This window comes from Biomphalaria glabrata, chromosome 15 (assembly GCF_947242115.1).
Source record: "Biomphalaria glabrata chromosome 15, xgBioGlab47.1, whole genome shotgun sequence".
In the NCBI taxonomy this organism is placed as follows: domain Eukaryota; kingdom Metazoa; phylum Mollusca; class Gastropoda; family Planorbidae; genus Biomphalaria; species Biomphalaria glabrata.
The window spans coordinates 13,780,801-13,798,300 of NC_074725.1; the positions used below are offsets into that span (position 1 = coordinate 13,780,801).

At 30.2% G+C, this 17,500-nt stretch overlaps 1 protein-coding gene across 5 annotated transcripts in view; it reads left to right on the top strand.

Moving 5' to 3' along the window:
• The window catches only part of LOC106055671 (filamin-C-like), a 97,151-nt gene that overhangs the window by 39,585 nt on the left and 40,066 nt on the right, over nucleotides 1-17,500 (top strand). For 2 of the 5 annotated variants that reach the window (XM_056013117.1, XM_056013118.1), the window contains exons 8-22: nucleotides 165-317; nucleotides 569-697; nucleotides 909-1,038; nucleotides 1,856-1,993; nucleotides 2,403-2,576; nucleotides 3,275-3,421; nucleotides 7,560-7,643; nucleotides 10,452-10,592; nucleotides 11,649-11,816; nucleotides 12,012-12,158; nucleotides 13,134-13,217; nucleotides 13,424-13,561; nucleotides 13,867-14,034; nucleotides 15,157-15,300; nucleotides 17,192-17,278. In XM_056013117.1, coding sequence (XP_055869092.1) covers nucleotides 165-317; nucleotides 569-697; nucleotides 909-1,038; nucleotides 1,856-1,993; nucleotides 2,403-2,576; nucleotides 3,275-3,421; nucleotides 7,560-7,643; nucleotides 10,452-10,592; nucleotides 11,649-11,816; nucleotides 12,012-12,158; nucleotides 13,134-13,217; nucleotides 13,424-13,561; nucleotides 13,867-14,034; nucleotides 15,157-15,300; nucleotides 17,192-17,278 — 2,032 coding nt within the window. Of the gene's footprint in view, nucleotides 1-164; nucleotides 318-568; nucleotides 698-908; nucleotides 1,039-1,855; nucleotides 1,994-2,402; nucleotides 2,577-3,274; nucleotides 3,422-7,559; nucleotides 7,644-8,992; nucleotides 10,193-10,451; nucleotides 10,593-11,648; nucleotides 11,817-12,011; nucleotides 12,159-13,133; nucleotides 13,218-13,423; nucleotides 13,562-13,866; nucleotides 14,035-15,156; nucleotides 15,301-17,191; nucleotides 17,279-17,500 lie in introns of those variants that run through there. The other 3 variants (XM_056013119.1, XM_056013121.1, XM_056013120.1) reach the window with 3 other exon arrangements.

Sequence of the window (17,500 nt, forward strand, 5' to 3'; positions counted from 1 at the left end):
GTATGAGATACATTCTCAACAACTTGCATGAAAATAAAAATTGCAGATTATGTTCCAAGTCACAAGGATACAAACAGAAGAATTTTAAGTGTTTCTGTTCAAAGTATTTTAATTACCATTAAATTTAAACTAAATATTACTAAAAAAAACACTATTTTTCACAGAAACATTTTTACATTAATGCTGAGCATGGGACATCCCAAGATGCCATTAGACCAGAAGTGATTGGACCTGACTCCATAGTTCCAGTCAGGACAAAATGGAGTGGTAATAGATGTGATTGTTATTTCACTCCAACAGAAACAGGACAACACAAGGTTTGTAGATTTATTTATTTATTATGCAAATTTAATCAACTGCTTAATAAACTATTCTTTATAACTAGAAAATTTGCACACAACATTCTACAGCATATGATCAATAGTTAGTCTTTTCATTTTGCACTAAAAACAATGTTCTGATTTTGAAAGAGTTATTTCTTTTTTTTATTAAGTTAGATTGACCTTCTCATAATGTACTACTTTACATAGGTCAAGCTATTTACAATTTTATATTCATGTATGTGTAGCTGAATGTTTACTGTGACAATGAAAATATCCCTGGATGTCCTGTAACATTCAAAGTCCATGCTGACCGTTCAAAAGTTAAGTTCAATCATCTAGACAGAGCAGTGGTTGGACTCAACAGTGAACTGAAGGTAATATGATTTTAAACAGGTAGATTAATAAAACTATTTTTTCTAAGAATACGAAATAAGTTTTAAATGTATTATTTTCAACAATGTTTGTCATATTGTTCAAAGATATTAAATAAAGATGCACATTACAAAAGCAATTAAAAAAACAAAAGTATACTAGTCTGAAAATATTTAATATAGCTGTTCATATCAATAATATTTCTTGACATAGGTTGACACATCAGCAGCAGGTCAGGGTGACGTTCGAATTGAAGCAATATCCCCTAGTGGACATGCCATGAACTTACCTGTTATGTATAAAGGTGGAGTTCATTCAGCAAATTTTACACCAAATGAAGTTGGTATGTTATACATGTTGTCATAAATTTTTCTGATTTGATTTACAATATTCTTTTTTTGATTTTCTGAGATGATAATACTAATATATACCTCACAAAAATGACGAATCTTCATGGGTTTGAAAAGCATTGAATCCACATAAAGGTTTGCTTTATGTGGATGTAGGATGGCTTGCCTTGTTATGCAGTATGCATGCTGGACTGTTGTTCTGTTGTCTTGATGGTCCAGGGCTATACATATTAACTTACACCACCTAAATGAATCTAGTGTAAATTTTCTACCTAATCAAGAACTAGACAATTCAGGGCTTCAAAATAATATAGCACTTTAATGTCCAATAAAACCATAGCCAATACTGTACAATTGGCAACTCATGACACTGACTGTACAAATGTTTTACCACCTCAACTTTGTACAGCTGTATCAACTTTGTACAGCTGTATCAACTCAACTGGCCTCCTGTCTCATCCTGGACTTGTACTTGATTCTCTGTTCGATACCAACTTCACACTGGGCTCACTGTACTGGACTTGGGTCTTGATTCTGAACTATATCATGTCCTATTGAACCACCCTGAACCATCTTGACTGTGACATATTTGTTTGCTCTTTAAAAAGACTTTCTCAAAACACACAATTACTTCTGTCCATGTCACAACCAAATGTAGACAATATCACAGTGTAAACTTAGCATTCAAACATCTGTATTACTTATTAAAGTTGAAGTTCATTGGTTTGCAACAGAAAAAAATCTGTGTAAAAAAATAATTTAAGGTCTCTATGTCCAGCAGTGAAAGTCCCAACAATTATTTCTCTTTAGGTGATTGGCGACTAAACATGGTCTATGATGGGGAACATATCCAAGGCAGCCCTTACACAGTCAAAGTTTTTGATCCATCTCTTGTACGCATCAGTAACTTAAGTGGAGGCAAAGTGGGTCATCAGTTAGCTTTCCATGGTAAGTAAAAAAGTAACTAAGAAAAAAATAAAGATATTGTGAACATTTAAAAAGAATTTAAAAACATCTTAATCCTTGTCAAAAGTGTCAAATAGTTTATAAGAAGAGTAGTTATAAGGGGAGGTAAATACTAAAAAAAATATAAGAAAGAAGGAGAAATAAATTATGCAACAGAAATAGGGAGGAGGAGGTTGCAGAATCATAATTACACCAAACAAAGTTTGATAGAAGAGAAGAAGATATGAAACACTATGTTATGAAAAAAATAGGGCAAAAAAAATAAAATTGCTTTATAATTAAAAAACTTTGGTTAAAACACAATACATCTATCAATATATTGATTTACAGTTGGTAAACATTTATACAAAGTCTAAATTATAATAGAAATGAAATAATACTCTATGCACAGCTGATTCCAGGGAAGCTGGTGAAGGGGAAGTAACTTGTCAAGTGCTCTATGGGGGCATCAAGGTACCTTGTCACATGAAGAAAGATGATTATGGAAAATACACTGTTGACTTTACACCACAGGGTCCTGGCACCTACATTGTACATGCATATATGAATGACATAGAAGTTCGAGGTAAATTTAACCATTTATTTTTGTTGCTAATGATGTTATATTACAAACATATCTTATCTTATCATATATAATACAGATGTTACTTCAAAAAAGAATATGGTTACGTCCTATGCATCATGCATTTAGTCATGCATATTAACCATTGACCTAAATTCTGCCAAGTCACTAGTTTTCCTGGCTAGCTTAGGCAACCCATTCCATGCTCTAATAGCGGTAGGGAAGAAGGAGCATTGTACAAATTTTTCCTAGCTTATGGAATGAGGAATGTGCCTCTATCTTTGTGTCTTTCTGAGCATGCTATTAAACTTATGTCTGGAGTAACAAAGTAAATTTAACAATGGCACATTTAATACAAAAAGTCTATTATAAGATTAGATGTCATGGTAATTGTCATGCTAATGTCTCACATGGGAATTCAGTTATTTTACCTTAGGGATACTTTATCACTTCACAAGAAATTACTTCGCCTTTTACTAACATATACTGAATATTTTTATTCACATTAACTGTGAGATTTTATAAATTTAAAGACTTTAAAATTTTTTAACAATATTTGTATAACAATAATTGTAAAATTTCTGTCTATTACTTTCAATTTGTTCTATTTTTATTTGTATTATTGCTTTTAATTTTATTATAGCAGGAAAATATTGACAATGAAAAATTGCATTTATTTATCCTCTCTCTTCTTTACATAGGCTCACCATATAAAGTTGACATCATTGACACAAGTCGAGTAACAGTGACAGGCGAAGGTCTAAGTCTTGTTCCAGTTAACACTCCTGCAGTCTTTACTATTCATACTAATGGTGCAGGAGGAGGCAATGTTGATGTTGATATTTCAGGTGAGTCTTTCTTTGAGTCAAGTGAGTTGAATATTCATTTTTCATTCCTTCGCGTATTTGATGCTTTTTTTTCTTTTTGTATGATTGAAACTTCAATGCCATTTTCAGACAGAAAATCATCCATGATTGTCTATTTTTCCAAATTTTTATGAATGTTAAATCAAATGTTACTTTATATTTTTTCAAATGCTATCTTATTTTTCTGTGAGATGTTTTTTTGTGGTGTAATTTGTTTGTATATTTTTGTGTGATATTGTTAAAGTGTCCTTCTAAAATTGTCAATGTTTGTGTATTTGCAACTGACAAGAAAAAATGCTTTCAACTTTTCACAAATGTATTAGAAAAAGCTCTTATAGATTATGTATGCTCTCTAGCCTCTTTTTATCTTAACTTTTTTCTTTGCTTTTTTTTTTTTTATAATATTATTCAAACTTCATATTCTGTCAACTAATAATAATGCATATAACAAAAATTGCAAATGTAAAAAGATATATATATATATTTATTGTAAAATTCTAACTCTTTGACTAAATATACTGTGAGTGTATTTGTTAATGATTATGGTTAATTGGTCAAAATATAAACATTACCTAAGCTTAAAAACTATTACTTTTACTAACAATTGACTTCACCAAAATATATTCATATATATTTAAAACTTTCAAATTTTACATTTTAATTCTATGGTTTTCCTTTTCAATAATATTTCTGGCCATTTTTTTCTATTTTGCTTGTTTTTTCCATTGCATTTGGTGTTTAGGGTAATTAAATTTAAAGTCATTTTTTTAAAATAAAGAAATAATTTTGAAGTTTTTCAAAATGAATAAGACACAAAAAATATACAGCTAAATTAAATAGTTTATATTAATCCTGCCAAATCTGCACGCTTCATTTTGTTATGAATAAATTAAAATGAATTTTTAGCCTACTACTTGAAAACTTCTTTACATAGCAATTATCTTCATGTATAATATATCACATTTTTTTCAGCGTATCTCTAAATATTTTGTTAAATTACTTCTATTTGTGAACTATATAAGTAATTAGTGTTTCACATTACTTTCTTTGGCTTTATTGGTGAGAAACACTGTGACTTGTGTCACAAACTCGATATTTTGTTATCACTGTGACCAAGTTTTATCACTCAGCATGCTCTGGTTCTTTAACATTGAGGTTTTGGCCTTACAGAATTTGAAGGTAAGTTTTCCAATTTTTACATTTTCTTTCTTTTTATTTAATCAATTTGTTTTTTACCCTCAATTAAATTTTGTGTGTCTTTATTTTAATAATCTAAAAAAAAAGATCTAAGTGAAGAATGAGATAGCAGAATTGAACATGCAGACCACTGAAGCTATTGAATAGATAAATAGAACTTTTGCAACACAAAGACATCATGATGTATTAGCAATAGTGAAGATTGATATTTTTTTCTAATAATGATTCCCTTTCTTTAAATGTGATGAGTGCATGTCTCAGCATTAATTGCTGTAAGTTTCACTACAACATTTTTATACAATTTTTTATACAATATATACAAGAATTAGCTATATAAAAATGTCAGCAGTCCTACAGGATCTTTGCTATCTCAGTAAAATTTTCAAACAGTATCTTTCTTTTACTTTCTTGTGTTTTCATTTTAACTTTTTTTTCTAACATTAATTAAAAAAAAAATGTCATCTAATGTGTACCATTCATTTATTTTTTTAAAAATATCTTTTTATTTATGACAACATAATTTGATACAAAAGTCACTGTGGCTTAAACAGCTCAAAGACACACAACATAGAATTAAATACATCGTCATATTTCACTATCATTTTAATGTTTTTGTTTCCTAGCTCTAATTGCATTGTGTTTGAACAATTTTTGTGTGAAAGTTTGGGTCATCTATGACCTTTAACACAATACAATAAAAGCATAAGAACTTTTCTAAACCATTTTACTGTTAGATCATTTATTGCATGAAAACTTATATTCCAACATCCATAATTTTTTATATTAATACCAAAAAAATCATTTGGTCAGCAGCGAGTAAAAAGGACATTTATTTCATAAAGTTTTAGAGATCAATATCACTGATTAGAATGCTGGATGTAAAAAAAAAAGACAGCTTCAAGGCATTCTGACAAGAAGTAGCTTACAGGTTACATGCACACACACACACACAAATAAATCAAAACCATTCTTAATATTGTTAAACATAGAACATGCCATAAAAAATATTATTTCTTTTCAATTTACATAATTTGATTGCATATTTAATTTTTATTTTTTAATTTTAAACTTTGATTAAAAGACGGACAGGAAAGTGGTTCTAGCATTCAGCCACATGTTGTGTGTTTTAAATGGTACATTTTTTTCTTAACTGTTTTAGGCACTATAAGGTTGTAGCAATATTTTTTTCTATTACCATAAATTGAAATGCTAAATTTTAAGATCAGGAACTTTTACTTTGTCAATTAGGTTGACTCTTACCATTTAGCTAGATCTGGATGCAGAAGATTTATCTCTAATGGTTTGACCAAGTTAACACCTCATCTGTTAGGATATTATTTCTGAAATGGAATTGAAAAGAAAATAATGAAGAATTACTTTGAGGAAATCAACATGGAAAACATTCTAAAACACTTTTCATATTGTCTGTAAAGTGAAGCAACAAAAGGAACTAAAAATATTAAGATGAATTAAGTATGCCCATGGAAACCAACTCTCAAAATAATCCAAGAAAGGCTTTTCATATGAAGATAGAGAAAATACCAGGCACAGAGAAATTGAATGAGATCCTTGAGTAATATATGAGTCAACAAGAACCATAGAATCTAGACCTCACAAATATTTAAATAATGAAAGAAGTTTCTTTTGTCTCAATGAATACATTAAAAACCTTTCATATCTTTGATGATAATTTTTTGCAAATACAAACAAAAATATTTTGGTAACCAGCTTATCTATATTTAGTTATATCTTAAGTACTAATTATTGATTACTAATCAATGAATATTTTCTATACTTATTGATAATTTGTTTTTATTTGAATCTTTAAAATTATCATTATTATCTGTTAAAACCTATTGCTGTTTGCTTTTAATTACAGCAACATGCCAAGTATTAGTAGTAGGCCTATATATCAGTGTTTGCAGATCAAGCTTAAATATAAAGTATATTAAATCATTTCCAATGATGACAATCCATGTATTAAATTCCAAGTTTTCTCCCAAATATTCTGAACCTTTTATTGCATTTTCATTCAATAAAAAGCTTTTGTTATAAACATGTTTAGGAAACAATACAGGGGAAAAAACATTTGTTGTATTTATAATTGTACTTTTTTGGACAATATTTTAAAAACAAATTGTATATTTTCATTTCACTTAATTTTTAACCCACTTTTTATTGTATTAATAAACTAAATTTTCCCTTTTAGATGGCTACATAAGCTTAGTATTTTATTGGAACATTAAAGGCACATTCCTTGTTCCATATGCTAGGACAAATTTGCACAAATACTCCTTCCTCCCTAGTGCTATTAGAGCATGGTATGGGTTGCCTGAGTCAGCCAGGAAAATTAATGACTTGTCAGAGTTTAGAGTTTAACAGGCATTATTAGATTGGGGCATGTGTTGGATGTAATCAGCTTCTTTTCTGAAGTAATGTCTGTATTTTATAAGATAAGAAAACATTTTTAACAAGACAAGATTGGATAAACACATCTGTATAACATGATGAATTTAATTTAAATTTCACTAGTACGCCTATGATTTTGCACATCTGATTTACATTAATAATTTTAATCTTACACTTAACTAGCATGGTCATGTGGTATGTGCTTAAGATGTTACAATTGCTCACAGTGGCTCCGAGTAGAGGTCTTCCTGCCAATGTGTTTCTTTGGGAGATTTGGTCTAGGATACGGGAGAAATATTCTTCATTCATATAGAAATATCTGAAACTTGTTAAATAAACAAAAAAAAAACACTAAATTTGACCTGAGAATTAAGAGAAGCATCAATCTAAACTTAGGGATTGCAATAATATAGTTTGTCTTTCCTCGGCTTCAATAGATCTACATGTCTGGATTTGAAACATTATTTTATCAAATTGAATTTTAAAAAAAGTATTTTTCTTTATTTCAATGCAGCTCCATCAGGTAAAAAAGTCGAGCATAAAATTAGGAAAGTGGGAGATCAAATCTATCATGTAGACTACACCCTAGAGGAGCCAGGTAGGTTCACCTCTCAGTGTCATAAAAATAAGAACATTGGTTTTTGTAGTGCTGTCTTGCCATTTTATGTCCATGATGGCAGACATTTTTGGTGTAAGCATTTAAGAAGTTTTAACTGTTTTCTTTATAGTACCCATTTCTCAGATCTATATGGAAGGGTTGAGAGAGCCACTGATTTTTGTATGCAGGGGGGAGCAATTTTTCTGCCATAGCCTAGAGGAGGTGTCCAAAAGCACTAATGGCCTTAATCAGACAGTTATCATTTATTAGAACTATAAGCTAGGAGCTTTTAAACCTTAAATAATTTGTCTTTAAAAAAAAAATTAAATAAAAAGTATATTTTCCACTTAGCAATGCTAAATGAAAACCATGCCGTTTATGGCGCAATAGTGGGCCAGACTTTTCTTTTTTTTTATGTTTCCAAAGGTCACAGCAGTGGAAAACAACATAAGCCTTCTCCCTATGACTGTAAACAATCCACTAGAATCTAAATGTTGTGAGCAAATTAATTAGATTCAGATTCAATTCTAGATCTATATTGACTATATTGTAGCCTATATAAAGACCATCTATATATCAGTGTGTTGTTCCCATCTCTTCAGATGCTGTGAAAAAAAATTAAATGTGTGCTGAGCAGCAGCCCAAGTCTATTTGTTGAATTAAACTCCTTAGAAATGCTTACCTTTAGCACAGAGTCCTGACTGACTGAGAGGGCTTTAAGACTGACAAAAAGGAGGGGGTGCTGTGGGGGATTTTGTGGAATGTAAATATAGATCTAGAGCTCCTCTGTGGACAGAGCTATATAAAGAAAAAGTCAGTGTGATGATTAATTCGTTGTTTTTTTCTTTTTAAGAGTGAAGAGTTTGGTTAGAAGATTGTTGAATATTATTGATCTCTTTCTTTTGGGCATACTACATACATAAAAAAAATACACAAACACACCAATTTTAATTTATCTTATACATAATTATTTTTAATATACTATGGTAATTAGTAATCACTGAAAGCACTTTGTAGGCATCATATATATATTGTTTTCTAATTTGTTTTCTTTGAAACCTGGGAAACAAAACGTAGCCCCCCCCCCCCCTCCATCCTTTATTCTTGCCTGCCCTCACCCCAAAGCACACCACTCTAGTTAGAATGTAAAGTGTTCTTCCTAAGTAAATATTAGCCAGGCTGAATGGTAAAACGTGGCAGGGTCCAAGGGTAAATTTGAATTATAATATCAGAGAGGTTGTAGACACCCTCTTTTGTTTGTTAATTTTTTGGCTAATTCCGGATGCTCCGTGGGTGGATTTTTTTTTTTAGTGTGGAGCATCCACATTGACTCAATGTGACAGTAAGTTGTTCACTCCAGGAGACATAAATATAGACTGCGATAGGTTCAACTAACATCAGAACTACACATACTCTCTGTTGACGTATTTGCATTCCTGAGATATCTATGAATAGAATTACTGATCCTGTGTGAAATTCAGTGTAGGCCTAATTAGATTGAAACAGAGGCAAAACCTTTCTAGTTTTAAATGGAACACAAGAAGCTGGTTATTCACCAAATACACTTGTGTTTTTCTGGATTTACTGACTGGATGACATTCAATTCAAGGCGCTCATTTAACATTTAAAACGTGTGTTTATTTAAATTGTTCTGATTCTCACAATGTACACCGGGGATTATGAAACTTTTGCTCATCAGGAAGAGAAGCATTTTTCTAATTACGCAACTGTAAGTAGCAGAAACCAGTCCATCTCCAGAGCATTTTTGAGTGTAAACAAGTCTAGAGAGGGAGACAACTCAACATTCCATGGAGACCATTCCGGTGGTGAAGATGAGGACAAATATGTCTTCAATTTTCCAGGACCAGGAGATTTACCCATGTCCCCTTCTTCTGGTAGTAATTCAGATTACGTGAATGTGAAACAAGTAAAGGCTAAACAAAAAGAAATGTACAGTGGAGAAAATGCTGGTGCAGTCTCAGAGATTCCATACTTTGTGGCCTACAGTTCAGATGGGAGCATCAGATCTAAGGGCAGCCAGTTTGAAGGAGACTTCCCCACCTCAAAAAGTAGACAAATGACGGAAACCAGCAATGCTATAATCAGCAGCAGTAAATCCAGCATTAACCCAAATGACTGGATACTGCCCAGGGTAGATTTGGCTGACAATGGGGCTTTTGTTCCTCAGCGTAGCAGTACCATGGTCAGCAAGCATAGCCATAGTCACAAAGTGCAGACTGTGAGTTCGTCACTTACAAAAACTGCGGAAGCTTATATACCCAATCCTTCAGCTAGTATGGTCCCCAAAACAGGCTATAGACCTACTACTGCCAAAATAATTTATGAAACAATTCCTGTTTCTGAGTCAAGTAATGCCATGAAGAGTTTTGCCAAAACACCAGATACAAATCCGAATTTATTTAATCAGAAGCATTTATCAACATTTGATGTTAGTGATTCAGTCAATATTGATCACTCATCTAAACCTACTTCAATGACAACTTCTCCTTTACTGAGACACTCCAATAATAAATCACTTGGAAATAAAGGTAGGAAAAGAAGAGCTAGGCTACAGTGTGCATTATTCCCTCATCTTATTTGTGCTGTAAAAATTGTGTGTAGCATATAATTTATCATTAAATTGAAATAATTAACTTTTATGTAACATCTTTACAAAAGAAAAAATCTTTAATCTGTACATTAACAACAGCACACACAAGAAAAACAGCATTGGAGAATGAAGTAATAAACTTTTAATTTCTATTTTCAATTATGCTCAGTGTTATTTTCTCATTTTCTAATCCTAAGGTGAATACACTATTAATGTGAAGTTTGCTGACCAAGAAATAAGTGGGTCTCCTTTTACTACTAAAGCTTTCGACATGAGAAAATTAGTAGTTAGTGGGATGCCATCCACGGCCACCAGAAACAACCCTGTCCAGTTCAACAGTAAGTATTATTTTGATGATAAATATGCTGGATGCCCTACAAGTGTTTCTACATTTTTTACATTGATTAAGACTAAGTTAAAATTGATAAGAGCTCCAATGTAGCCTCTTTAGGATTTAAATAGCCACAGTAAAAAAAAAAAGAAAAAGCAAAACTATAATTTTGGGCAATGCAGAATGTTAGAATGTAAGAAAAAGAGATTTTAAAGCAAGCACTTAGCTAGATACAAACTTATTGAGACAAAAGGATTGTTTCATTATTTTACCAGTTTCAAAACACATTTTATACAAAGGTTAAGCTAATACTATTCATAGAGTGCTCAGTGTCGCAGCTACTAACTTATTGTACTTTGGCGAACTTTGTGAATGCATAGCGTTGAAAGTGTAAATAGAGAACATGAGTTAGGTATGACCGGAAGTACAGTTGTAGGAGAGATGGAGAGCTGGATTTAGTTAAATCTGTCGTGGTAAGTTTAGTAAGTTAAGTCTCAAGAACAGTTGGTAAAATGATTTGATGGAAGTAGCCTACTGTAGTTATTTCTAGTAAGTTATTGTAGCAAGTTATTTTATTATCAAGTTGGAAGTCATGCAACAAATAAGCTAACTTAAATAAATTAAAGTTAAGTAAATATATTTGTAAATAAAAGTGTTCTGTGTAAATTATGTTCATCTATCATGGAAGTTGGATCTATGTCATGTAAATAAACATCATATTTTATCCTGTTTGCAAGTATTTCCTAGTACTTATAATTATTGTTAGCCCAATCTCAGGACTATAATGCAGCATATTAATGACATGTCACAAACAATATGCCTACAAATTAGGCCATCCTGTAATCTCATCATAAAAGTTGGGTTCATTATCATCATGGAAAATGTCTTCCTTGACACTCAGTCCAATATAAAATTATTGAGACTAAAACTATCAATCACAGAAATATTTCATTATTTCACCAGATTTATATAAATTTTGAGCTAACAATATCTATAGAGTTACTTAGTCAAATTCAAACCTATCAAGACTAACGACCACAGAAATGTTTTATTATTACACCAGTTGATGCGTCCCAAGCAGGAGCTGGAAATATTGAAATTCGGGTCAATGAAGGGAGAGTACCTTGTACAGTTGAAAATAAGGGCAATCACCGATTCACTGCCTCTTTTTTGCCAGAAAATACTCGTCCACATTCTGTAGAGATTTGTTTCAATGACACTCATGTAGTTGGTAAGGATTTCTGTATTATTTTAAGAAAAATACATATTGGCAGTCTATCTGGTATAATATCATTTTGATAATGTTTATAATTACTGAAATTTTAGTTTAAAAGCATGAATATTTAATAAAGTTCTTTGAAACTTTTACTCTGTTATTTTTAATTTCAAATTTAGTTCTATAAACAATGTATTGCTACTACTCTAGGTAGTCCATGGACTATTGTAATTGTTGACCACAAAGCTATAACACTTAAAGGCAAAGAAAAACTGCAGTGCAACAAGAAAGCATCTGCTTTCATACATGCTAATGGCCAGACTTTGTCACAAGATGATCTAGACATAACAATTAAAGGTATTTTAAATTAAGGCTTTTTTTTTGTAAATGTGAAAATCATTTTTTTTTTAATTATTGAACTATTTTTTAATGCAAAATGAGAGCCTGTCAGTAACTTGATTGAAACTTATTATCTTATCTTATATTTAAATTTATATTATTAGTTATAATAGTTATTACTTTAATATTAAAATTAGCACACGTTTTCTTGATATTGTTATAAATTTAGCCTAAAAAAATGTCAAATGAAATTTTATTTAAACTTAAATTTCTCTTCATTTTTTATAATTGTTAAAGACATATTTTAACAATTGTAAATTTATTCTCATTGCAGATTTGGTAGTTTGATGAAAATCTTTTTTCTTTATATATTAAAAGAAATAATACAGCAAAATAGCAAGCAAACCCCAATAAGTCCTTAAATCAAGCAGTATTACTATTTAAAATGAGATATAAGTGGATTTGTAACTTTAATTTTATTAAGGTTCATTCATATGTGGTTGGCTATTTTTATAAATGTTCTTGTTGTTTTTTTGGCTTTAGGGATAAATATTAACTTGTTTACTGGATGAGTAAATAAATAAAAGATCTTTTGTTTTCATATACCCATTGAAAAAAAACTCATAAATACAAATTTTAATCAAGAAATAAAAATAAAAAAATTTCTTAACCATTTTTAGCACCTTGCTTTGATGCACTTTATTGCTAGAAAAGTTGTTCTTACATTTGCTTGTCCAAATTTGAAATTCTCAGCATGACATTTTGCTTCTTGTGTTGTAATTATCATCTGTTGTGTTTGATGTTCTGTTTGTGTAACATATGTGTTACAGTTTCTATGCATCTTTCTGATCAATGTTAACATAATTTTTGTTTTCATTTTATCTTATGGTTTTAAGAATGTGAATATTCATAATTTATGACAACATTGTTGAAAACATACTTTGATAATTGAGTATGAAGTCATTCAATTAACACTTTGTTTCATTCATCTAGGTCCCAATGGTGTTGCAGTTCCTTATGATTTGTCAACTGACTCTACAGGAGATACTGTCATTAAATATTTACCAATTAAAGCAGGTGATTAAATAATAGTGATAATAGTTCTCTACTATTTATCACTTTCATCACTATGGTTATTTTATGCATTACTTGATAATATTATATTTATACTTTTTCTACGATTTATATTTTTCTATGTTTAATTTCTCTAATGATCTACTATTTATACTTTTGTTGCTGTTTATTGTATACATTTCTTGACAACATTATATTCCTACCTGTAGGTGAATACAACATCCATGTCAAATACTGTGATAATAATGTGACTGGCAGTCCCTTCGTAGCCAAAGCATACAACATTGGTGCCATTTATGTTACTCCATTACAAGATGGCTTTATCAATCAACCCATGCATTTTACAAGTATTACATTTTTTCAGAAGATTTTATTGTCTTAATATGCAAATCTGAAGTGAATAATTAGTCATTGTTATTACATCATAGCTATTCCTAAAATGAAATTAACTTTCATACAATTTATATCTTGAAAAACAGATTTTATATGATAAAATAAAAAATGTATATCTTGATAGTTACATAATGTGAAAACATTTATTTATAGTCATGTTTCATTTTTATTATTAGGCTTCAGTTTTTTTTATATTTTCCTTGAGGTACTTTAAGAAACATTTCATTTCTATTCTTTATTTCTTTGATTCTGTTTCTAGTTGATGTGGGTGAAGCAGGAGAAGGCCAACTGCAGATAATGGTTAACCAAGGAAACACTCCCAATGATGTAGAAGCAGAAGGTACTGGACACTACAAAATAAAATTCATTCCCACAGTTCCAGGCAAACAAGTTGTAGATATTTTATTCAATGAAAAACCTTTGCCTTGTAAGTACAACATTTTGAGCACTTGACACGTTTAAGAATTAAAAAAAAAGTATTTTTATTTATAACTTTTAGAAAGTCCCTAGCCCACCTAATTTTATGTTAAGACTTAATCTTGTTTTGTTTTTGCATAAAAGGCAGGCAATATTCAGGGAAAGGAATCCAATGGACTTTCACTCAAAAGCTGGAAGATCTGGAATTCGCTGATGACATTGCCCTATTATCACACAGACTACAGGATATGCAAGAAAAGGTCACAGCTTTAAGCGAAGTAGGAAAAAGAGTAGGCCTCAAAATAAACCACCAAAAAACAAAAGTACTTAAAGTAAACAACAAACAAATTGGAGACATAGAACTGGATTCTCAGACCTTAGACCAAGTAGAAAATTTTATATACCTTGGGAGTGTAGTCAGTGTATCAGGTGGAACAGATGAAGACATTAAACGCCGTATAAATCTAGCACGTCAGACATTTACACAGCTAAAACCAACCTGGAAATCTCCTTACATCTCAAACAAGACTAAATTAAGAATCTTTAACTCTAATGTCAAGGCGGTCCTACTGTATGGTTCTGAAACATGGAGAACAACTGAAGGGACAACAAAAAAAAGTACAGATCTTCATCAACAGATGCACCCTTAGAAACACCCTTAGAAAAGATATTAGCAACAGAGCTAGACAGGCTAGAGTGGAACCCCCAGGGAACAAGACGTAGAGGAAGACCAAAAAGAACATGGCAATGTAGTATATTAGAGGAAACCGAGAAGACCGGATAGAGTTGGGAAACCATAAAAAAACTAGCAAGAGACCGTGGAGAGCGTGTTTTTGTTGAGACCTTATGTTCCATGAATGAATATTTTGAGACATAAATTTTAAATATTCTACTAATTGATCTTTAATATAAGTTTTAAAAATAATTATTGAGAAGAACAAGAGAAATGCTACAAAATATTATTGAAAAGAAAAGTTAAACAGCCCCATAATGAAAAAAATCATCAAGTTAAGAAAACAAAAAGACAATTAAAAATATGTAAATAAAATTAAATTATTATCTATGACTTGATTCTATTCTATTAATTTTCTTTACATATTTTATAAATGAAGCTATTCTTCCCTTTCCTAAGGCTCACCATTAACATGTGTAGCTCAGGATCTCAGTGCAAGTCTAATTGGTCTGCATCAACTAATTCCAGTCCACCAGTCTTCAAGCTTCACAATTCAGTCACAGGCAAACATTGCTAATCTGTCGACAGATATAATTATCACAGGTAACATACTTTGGCTGTCTCTATCAAATAATGCAGTCCCATGATTAAATTTTTGAGCTGCAAAAAAAAATGCATTAAAATTTTAGACTTAAATACATTCTGATAGTTAAAAAGAAATTTAAAATACAACTAGCATTATCTTTTTATATTATTAGATTATACCATAATAATGTTCAAACCTTAGATTATTTCTATGTTTAGGCCATTATATTAAAACTGAGTGAGTGCCACTTTGTTCACATCTGATTATAAACAATGACAAGAAAGAAATTCTATAACGTAGGAAAAATTTTATGCTGGTCCAATAATAGCTGCTATCATGGAAAATAGCTGTTATTCATGAAAAATTTTATTTTTTTTATAGTTTATTGCTTTAAATATTTAAGAGATAAAAAAAAGAAGCCAAAGGTATATAAATATCCATTTAAACATTTGTTTAAAATGAATTACATAGTGACCCTATAATGAAAATATATTTTGGTGAAGTGTCTCAGATATTTTTTAAACTGTTTTCTTATTTGAATGAACCATGCTATACACCTTACTAACCATCTCACATGTCCACATGATGTGTAAACATGGTAACATTAATTTATATATTTTATGATAATTGTATTACATATACAATATGAGTTTTTTTTTATAATGTTTAAATAGTTATTTTGTAGTGCATTTTGAAATATGATTATTTTTTATTTTTCGAGATTCAAAACTGGTATATACATTAGAATGTTGACAGCATAGAGTAGAAGGGTGAAGGTATTAGAGTCTACTGGTTTTAGATGGTAGCACATTACAATGTCTTTTGTCTATATTCTATTCATGGCATTAATTCTGTTTATATTTATTTCTCTACATAAATGTTTTATTTATTTCAGATTAGCTAAACTAAACATCTTCAGTATTGTGAAAGTAAAATAAGATCTTTTTTTTATCTGTGATGCAGATTATCTTTTATTGCTAAGTTACTATTGACAAAACTCTACCAAAGAATTTGTAAAAAGTACATTATAAAATATTTATTACGTACTACTGTTTTTTTTTATTTTAAATATATAATGTTACACTAAGACTGACTTTCATTTATACAAATCATTTCAAAACTGATATTGTCTAAAAATAATATTGCATGTATAAATTATGCATGTGTTATTATCTTATACATTTTTAACACACCTCACCACATATACATATATACAGTATTTGTTATGATGTATTATAAGATCTCTAATGCTCTTGGCATGTCATTGCAAGTGGTAGAGGTGAGGCTTACTTAAAGACACTCCATTCTATTGCTACTAAGGTAGATATTTCTTTCTAATACTTAGGAATGTGTTAGAATGATTCACCTTGTTTCTGTCATTGTTTGTTTGTATTTCTGTCTGCGTACATAGAAATATTGGCAACCAAACAGCTTTTAGTAGACTTTTTTAAAGTTATTATAAAAGTTAACTTTTTTTTTGTTGTTGTTGTGGTTTTTTGTTTTTAAAAAAGAAAGAAAAATGATGGCAGTGTATAAAAAAGTTTATAAGGCTGATGGTTGCTATTTATGTGCTTCAGTTTGAAAGACAACTTTGAGTGAATGTGATTCTTTTTATTCCTTTTTGTTTCTATTTAATAAATAGCTGTTTTTTTTTCAGAAGTGACCATTGCATTGTTTAATTTTTAAACATTCATTCTAAGTTGTATTTATGTGTATGTTATTTTCCATACACTTGTCCTAATATTTGTTCATATTCTTAAAAGTACTTTAAGATAAAAATTTTTTTACAAATCTAATGTCATTGTTTCATTTAGTGGTACTCTAAACTGTTGTACTTTTATTTTGTATTGATGATTATTTTGTATAAAAACACTTGTTAATTTAAATTGTAACTACTAAAAACCAAAGGACCAAACGGACAAATTGTTCCTGTTGCCATTGCAAGATTACCAGATGGTAAAGGAATCAATGTTGAATATGTTCCAAGGGAAATCGGTATGTATAAACCATTTATAGCATTTTACATGTCTACTTTTGTAATACAATATAAAGTTTTAAGGCAATTTGGAATAAAGTTTTATACCTATGTAGTAATAACAAGTAATAATATTTTTAAAAAACTAATTTGTAGTTTATGTTCAAATAATATAGGAAAGTAAACATTCATATTTAATTTGTAAATAAAAAATTATAAAAATTTGTCAAAATGGGGATTAA